Source organism: Sphaeramia orbicularis, chromosome 17 (genome assembly GCF_902148855.1).
Source record: "Sphaeramia orbicularis chromosome 17, fSphaOr1.1, whole genome shotgun sequence".
In the NCBI taxonomy this organism is placed as follows: domain Eukaryota; kingdom Metazoa; phylum Chordata; class Actinopteri; order Kurtiformes; family Apogonidae; genus Sphaeramia; species Sphaeramia orbicularis.
In genome coordinates this window covers 32,168,151-32,175,931 of record NC_043973.1, presented here as the reverse complement: position 1 = coordinate 32,175,931, position 7,781 = coordinate 32,168,151, and the positions used below count along the sequence as shown (strand labels likewise).

Below are 7,781 nucleotides of genomic sequence, written 5' to 3'. Positions count from 1 at the left end.
CGTAGGACAAACACAAATGTGTAGTTTGAGTTCAGACCCAAAAGTTAACCCTCTGTTGACGCCGTCATTTATTGTCAGCGTTTCTTTCGATTCATAATTTCACATAAATATATCCCCTTAAAAACAGTGAAGCCACAAAAGTCGGCTATATGAGTATAAGCCGTGCTTGTATCCGAAAACGAGGAAAGAGTAAGCACTCTGCACGCGCACAAGGAGCTCTGACGGTGACGGACAGATGGTTCCGCTTTAGGCGAAGGTCGGAATTATTTTGTTGATGGACAGAGGAAGAAATAACGTGACAGTCGGCACAAGGTGTGGGTTGGGGGTTACATTGGAAGTTTAAGACACTTTAACACAAGCAGGCACCATTCTTTTACCTAAAAATGGCCTCACGGAGTTATATTGCTTGTGTGCTGTGTCAGAGGGCGGTCCAGTTGAAGATGACGTACAGGGTGAGTACAACAGCATCTTTACTATGAAGGTCAACGATTATTTACCATTTCACAGTACAATTTTAAAACATTAATCTCATAATACGTCTATAAACCGGGACCGGTTGTATCCTGGCTTTTATGTGTGCTAGTTTTTCTGAATCAAAGCTTAATCTGCACTGTGAGTCAAAAAACTACCACTTTAATAACACATGGAATGCATTTGCTTTTTATTTCCACTATATTACCATCATTAATTTTAGTGATTAAACGCTGAACAAATTTTTTGTTATTGCAAGTTTTTGCAAGTGATATTTAATATGAAAGGAAACAACAAATTTGCATATTTTGAAAGCTGGGACCACGAGCTATTTGCAATTGTTGCTTAGTAAAATTTTAACCATTTTAACCATTACTTGGTATCTTCTCAGCTAATGATCAGTTTATCTTAACACTTATCCTTGAATTCTCTCAGTTTTTAGACGGTTGTGTTATTGTCTTGAATGTTATTATGCTCTGATATGATTCAAAATTTCAGACCAAGGGCATTTTTAGCTCATCAGATCTTATTTAATCTTTATTTAACCAGATAAAGTACTGTTTACACTAGAGTCTTGTCCAAGATGTTGTAAAGAGTTTATTATTATTATTATTATTTTTTTTTTTTTTTATTTTGCTCTCAGGGAATGAGTACAGCTGCACATCAGCAACCCCAGGTAGATTTCCTTAAAGGAGCACTACACAGAAAGCACCCCGGTGTGACCAACCTCAATACTCTTCGCTTACCTGAGGAGCTCCAGGTGGCTGCACTTTCAGTTATCCATAGTAAGTTTAGTTCTGAGTGTGTTAATCAGTTATGCTCATCAGTTCATCAACACTAAAGTCTGTGAATCTTTTCATGATGTTTCAACCTATGCACTTTTAGGAGCTCAGATTATGCGGCTGCAGGAACGTACTCAGAGCCTCACAAATTTCCTGTGGAGCAGAAAAAGAGCAATTGAAGATGTTACCCTGAAGCAGAAAGCCATAAGTCTGGAGAAAGAACTATGGGAGAAGGAAATGGCGAAGAGAGGAGGTGGGTGCGAAGAATTGTAAGTGATAATAATAAGATGCAGAAAAGACAAGTATTGGAAACATTCACATTTGTTTTGTTTGGCAGATATTGATGAACAAGCAGTGGAAGACCGCATTAGAAAAAAAGTTCTTTCAGAGCTCAGAAGAACAACATATCATTGGACTCCCTTGAAGTAAAGCTTGTTTTTGTATTTTAATTTATCTGTCCACATAATCTCTCTTAGATTATTCATATAAAATGTAACAACAGAAATAAACTTAAAAGACTTGAGTCAAAAACTGTGTAACTGATACAATAGGATGAAGTCATTGTAAAAAGCATAACAAGATGAAAACAAAAGCTGCAAGAAGACTAGATATTTATCACAATATCAGTTTATATTGAATTAAATATCATTATTGTTCAACTAGCCCTTCTTTCAGCTGTGCTTTAATTTCACCTGATGTGATAATGAAAGGGTATTATTTCTCAAACTTCTTGTCTGACTTGAGGCACAGCTGACAAATTAAAGACTTTCATAACACTGAAGTGTACTCTAAGTATATGGATAACCTGAACCTGTTTGTGTGGCTGATGGTCCTGTGTTTCAGGTATGATGAGGATCTGGGTGTGGTGTACATGGCTGCTCGCCTGGCCGGGGCTTACGCAGCAGTGAGGAGAGCTTTAAATGAGGTGAAAATTAAATGGACAAGATCATTGGTTTCAATCATATGAACATCATTCCAGTCACAGGATCATTTAGTTTATGGTGTCACTTCACACAAATCATAGATCACTCTCTCGTCTTCACTGTTGATTTGATGTAAATCAAGAAAAACAATGAATGAGACAACTGCTTTATTATATATGTTGTTTTTTTCTCTTTTTTTTTTTTCATTTTAGATCAAGAAGCGAGACTCTTGTTTTACTCCTCATTCTCTCCTGGATTTTGGGTCTGGGTTGGGCACAGTTGTCTGGTTAGTGCTGAACATTAAGAGGGTTTTCATGTGGTTTACAGGACTTTTCACTGAGTTTACCTCATGTTGTCCTGCAGGGCATCACACTCTTGCTGGGGGGACTCTTTGAAGGAGATGGTGTGTGTGGACAGCTCGGGACCAATGAACACACTGGCAGAGCGACTTCTCAAAGGTTGATTCATCCATTTGAAGATTAATTATTTACAATGATAGCATTGTTGCTATAGTTAATTTCAACGTCGATTAATTTGTCAATCATTTTTCTCTGTTAATCCATCAATTATTACAGATGATGCTTTCAAATATAATTGAAATATATTTGGGTTTTGGGAAAGAAGATGTTTACATTTAAGAAGCTGTAATTAGAGAATTTAGAAATGTAAAAAAAAAAAAGAAGCCCAAGAATGATTGTTATATTATTAAAATAATTGGGAAATGATTTAAAAGTTGAAAACTAATGAAGTAATTGGATCATCTGTGCAACTGTAAGGAACTATTTTGTCAGATCTTTATGTTTTTTGCTTCAGGTGATGATGAAAGAGGCGAACCTCACATAAAACACGTGTATTTCAGGCAGTTCCTCCCTGTCTCTCCTAAGGTAAGACCTCCTTTGAATGTATCTATTTTATTGTCAACATATTCTGTAGGCTGGGCCAAAAAAAATCTTCCCTTCTGGATTAGTGAATCTTTGGAGTTGCATTTTAATTCACTAGAAGGTTGTTCAAACTGATAAAATCTAGGTTTAGTGTGAGGAGTGGAAAAAAAAGCTTATGTTTGACCACTGCCTTAGAAAAGTGTATAGTATCCTTATGGATCCATCCCGCACAGGACACTATCTGTTGTCTTCAGGAAGATGATAAAAGGCAATGACTCTGCAAAAGCCTTAACTGCACTAAATGCTTCTAAGACTTGATTTTTGAACAGATGCAATATACTTTTTTGGACAATATGCATTAGATCCACTTTTAAGAGAATCGTGTGATAACTTCAACAGCATGTAGAATGTCTTGTGTGTGCAGGTTATATGTTTAAATCTTTCTTTTTAGTTTTGGTCATAGTTATTCCAATTTTATAGTTTCATTATAATACAATTTAGCTGCATTTTTATAAGCTTTCACACTAGTAAGGGTTGCTTTAAGTTTTATTGTACATGTACAATGACAATGAAGGGTCTTATATTCTAGAAAACCTTTAAAAATTACTGTACCACCCATACAATTAAAGTGAAAAGTAATTTCTCAGTGCCATGTTTTTCCGTTCATCAGGTGCAGTTTGACGTTGTGGTTGCAGCTTTTACTCTGTCAGAGCTTCCCAATGTGAAGGATCGAGAAGATGCAGTGTTCACTCTGTGGAGAAAGACGAGCTCCTACCTGGTAGGTTAAAAGAGAAGCATCTTCATACCAAGTGTAAATATATAACATGTCATTTTTTGTATATATTTTCATCCTTGCTTCAGGTTTTGGTGGAAAATGGGACCAAAGAAGGCCATCAGATGCTCATGGAGGCCAGAGACACTTTACTAAATGTATTGAAATATATTAGAATTCATGAAAATTTTTAGACTTACTACACTATCACCAGAAAATGACTGTGATTGCTTTTCTCTTGCAGAAACAAGAGAAGACTGTCATTGACCCCAGACCAGCGTCGGTGTTTGCCCCGGTATGACTGAATCCCAGCTGATTTAAAGAGCTGTGCATGCTTTAAACCCTCACACTCCGTCTTTTGGCCTTGCCTCTTTCTCACTGTTTTCTTCTTGCAGTGTCCTCATGAACTCATGTGTCCAAAACTGGCTCATGCTCCCATCGTCCCCTGTAACTTCCAGCAGATGTACCACCCTCTGCCACTGCCTGGGGTAACTTGTTTATGTTTATGTTTATGCATTTGGCAGACGCTTTTTTCCAAAGCGACTTACAGGAAAAAACCAATCAAATCACTCAATCAGTCAAATTTTATTTATATAGCACCAGATCACAACAAAAAAGTTATCTCATGACACTTTATATATAGAGTTGGTCCAAACCAGACTCTAAGCCAATTTACAGAAACCCAACAGAATCCTCCAGGAGTAAACACTTGTGACTGGTGACAGTGGCGAGGAAAAACTTCCCTTTAACAGCAGAAACCTGGAGCAGACCCAGACTCCTGGAGGATGGCTGTCTGCCTTGACCAGTTGGGGTTAAAGAGAGAGAGTAAAGACAGAGAAAAAGAGAGAGGGATAGAGATAGAGACTGGGGGAGAGGGGGAGAAGGGGGGAGTAGGGGGAGACACATGGAGGCAGTTGAGGATAAGTGAGTGATGATGATGAAGGCAGGAGAGAGGCAGGACCACCGCAGCAGGTTTAGAGATGATCCTGGGAAAATCTGTGATAATCCTGGGAAAAACCTTATTAAAATATTTAAGATGGATGACATTGAATAACATTCCAAGTGTCAAATATTATATCAGGAAGCACCTAACTTAAGACTACAGCTTGAGGTCCTTTCTTAGGCTGTCCAATGTTTGATGCTAGTTTTTTTGTTTTGTTTTTTTTGCACTATGGAGTTGCATTTTAATTTTGCTTTTGTATTGCATTGCTATGTCTGCCTGAAGTTGGTTGAACTTCAATCTCGTGTTCTTTTATACAGTGACAATAAAGTATTGAATTGAATAGATGACTTCTTTATCTTGCTGTTGGCTGCTGTTCAGGCAGTTTATAATTACTCTGGTGAAATTATAGTCACTGTATTCTGCATGCACAAGCAATGTTTTCTTGTTTTGTTTAATAAGAACAAAACAGACTCATGGCTTCATGTAAAACAGGTGAAAAACTACTAGGTTACGATTTTGTATCAAGACCAAAGAGGTTTAAAAAAGCTGTAAAAGTGTTTCCAGTCAAGTTGAGTGTGCATGAAATGTCAACAAATTCACAAAAAGCCAACTGTATTCATTTTATCATCAAAGTATAAAACTAAGGAGCTAACACAAAGAAAAACTGATCTTAAATAAACAGTTGTATTTTGTCTTGCAGCACAATGAGCAACTGATGGAGAAGTTCAGTTATCTGATTCTGACTCGAGCAGACCAAGCGAAGGTAGAAACACAAAGAGATGTGGAGTGGGCCAGGCTGATTGCACCGGTGCAGCCCCGATCCAGACACGTCCACTGTCGGATGTGCTGCCCAGATGGACAGCTACAACATTTGGTGGTGACGGCACGGAAACACGGCAGGTAACGCCTGTCATGTTATAGTCTAGGTTAGGGGTTCCCAAAGTGGGGGCCGTGAGATGATTCTCAGAAACCTCTTGATGTGATCCCTGAGCTGGTTTCGACTGATTAACCCTTTCATGCATAGGGGTCACTGCAGTGGACAGCTATTTTACAGCTGTTCTCTTGTATATTCATGGGTTTTGTTGTTCTTTTCCTTGTTTTTTTTTTTTTTTTTTACACGTCTTTATTAAAGTTTTAAGACACTACATATCTTTTCGGACATGAATTGGTAACATTATGTAGATCTCTCCTGAGCATAAACCCCCAGAATCACAAGCCCTCCCCATAGTTTTCACACAATTTATCAGTAAATACATGTTTCTGTGCGTCAAAAATTCAACGTGTGGTGTCCAGCTGAGTGGACATTTTTGCAACTTCATGAAAAATAGGTTCATAAGAATTTTTTTTTTCATTATTATTTTTTTAATGTATTTTTTTTTTAATTTTTTAAATTATTTTTTATTTTATTTTATTTTCTTAATGTATTTTTCAGAAGAAATTTTTCAATCTCATTGTTTTTTTTTTCATGCCTAAAGAGTAATAAAAACACTCAGGAAAAAATTTTGATTAAGGTTCTCATAATTCGTGCATGAAAGGGTTAAGGGCAGTATTTTTGCACCTGTACTTTGAAGGAAGGATAATGAGAGTTTCAAAGTACATAGGAAGTAATATTACTTTGGAAGAGCTAAGGTTTCATTACTACGGCATGAACAACAGTTTGACACCAACAAACAGGTAGGGCATTGTTTGCCATACAGGTTTGACTCATGATGTCATGTTAATAAAAATAAACATAAACTAAATAGACATTGTAAAACAGACACATTAACCGAAATAAACATTAACCCCCCCCCCCCCCCCCCCCAACACCTGCACATAAAACAGAACATAATGAGTAAAATGTCAAGTCCTCACAATGCAATGTGGTAAATATGCCACAGTATCATAGCGTGACTCCTGTGTGCATGTGTTTTTAATGTTTCAGTCACTTCAGGGATAGTGGGGGTCATCAGTCTCTGGCACCGTTATTTTGGGGGTCGCAAGTTTAAAAGTTTGGGAACCCCTGGTCTAGGTCATCAGAAGCACCAGTGTTCAGAAATTCATCATAGAACCACAAATCTGATCAGACAGGAAGTACATTCTACTAGTAATGGGTTTGTGATTGTTGTTAAAAAAACACATTTCCCCTAAAACATGAGGTTTCTTCATACATCCTTCAATTATGACTAAAGTTTGTTTTATTTCCTTTTTTTTTTTCAGAGATGTGTACCGCTGCGCCCGCAACAGCAACTGGGGAGATCAGGTACCAGTTATTCAGAAAGCAGAAGAAGACATTCTCAGTGATTCAGAAAGATGATTCAAATGAGGAAGAGGAAAAATTTTTCAAGAACTTATAGTTAACCTACAAATCTGTCTGCTTCCTGGAACTGGTAAAACATTAAATATGTTTTATAGGTGTTGTATGGTCATCAAGAATACTTTAATAAAATCAGAATTCAGTTGTACTTTCTTATTCCAGTTTTATTGTGCACCAGTGTTCAGAAAACAAAGTTCTGACGACCTGCTGCTTTGTGGGAAAAAATGTGATCTTAAAAAGTAAGTCATCCACATAAAACTTCAAAGCCTGTCTAGATAAAGAAGAATCCCGTTGTGATAAAGCACAATTGATTTTCTTTTATTATTGGATCCAACCTGAAGAGATGATCATGGAGTGATTACACAGAGGCATAATCACAGAACAGCAATGCCTTATTTCGTGCAAAATTGTGAATGAGTCCTTTTTACATTTTCTTTTTCCTTTAGCTGATCATGGATAACAGAAAGACCTGCACAAAAATCTGTAGGTCAAACAATAAACAAAGCAGGATTTACAGGGTGGGGAAGCAAAATTTACAATGAACATTTAGTTGTTTTTTCTCAGCAGGCACTATGTCAATTGTTTTGAAACCAAACATATATTGATGTCATAATCATACCTAACACTATTATCCATACCTTTTCAGAAACTTTTGCCCATATGAGTAATCAGGAAAGCAAACGTCAAAGAGTGTGTGATTTGCTGAATGCACT

General features: G+C 37.1%; 1 protein-coding gene across 2 annotated transcripts; it reads left to right on the top strand.

Annotated features, from left to right (window-relative positions):
• The first annotated feature begins 257 nt into the window (after positions 1-257).
• Positions 258-7,276, top strand: mettl17 (methyltransferase like 17). 2 transcript variants are annotated; one of them, XM_030159860.1, is made up of 14 exons: positions 258-452; positions 1,115-1,256; positions 1,357-1,506; positions 1,591-1,678; positions 2,097-2,178; positions 2,389-2,462; positions 2,540-2,634; positions 2,990-3,060; positions 3,728-3,835; positions 3,919-3,987; positions 4,074-4,124; positions 4,225-4,317; positions 5,473-5,672; positions 6,972-7,276. In XM_030159860.1, exons 1-14 carry the CDS (start codon positions 384-386, stop codon positions 7,066-7,068), a joined length of 1,389 nt encoding a protein of 462 aa, XP_030015720.1. In that variant the 5' UTR covers positions 258-383; the 3' UTR covers positions 7,069-7,276. The 2 variants fall into 2 exon arrangements, with proteins under 2 accessions (XP_030015720.1, XP_030015721.1); XM_030159861.1 differs by lacking the exon at positions 6,972-7,276 and adding an exon at positions 6,784-6,888 and having other exon boundaries at positions 5,473-5,698.
• The last annotated feature ends 505 nt before the right edge of the window (positions 7,277-7,781 follow it).

What these genes read in the sequence shown, in the direction of transcription:
- mettl17 (XM_030159860.1), top strand. Translation starts at nt 384, where the DNA reads ATGGCCTCACGGAGTTATATTGCTTGTGTGCTGTGTCAGAGGGCGGTC. An exon ending in GGAAATGGCGAAGAGAGGAG is followed by an intron (nt 1,507 to 1,590) that starts GTGGGTGCGAAG and finishes TTTGTTTGGCAG; the next exon opens with ATATTGATGAACAAGCAGTG. An exon ending in TGAGGAGAGCTTTAAATGAG is followed by an intron (nt 2,179 to 2,388) that starts GTGAAAATTAAA and finishes TTTTCATTTTAG; the next exon opens with ATCAAGAAGCGAGACTCTTG.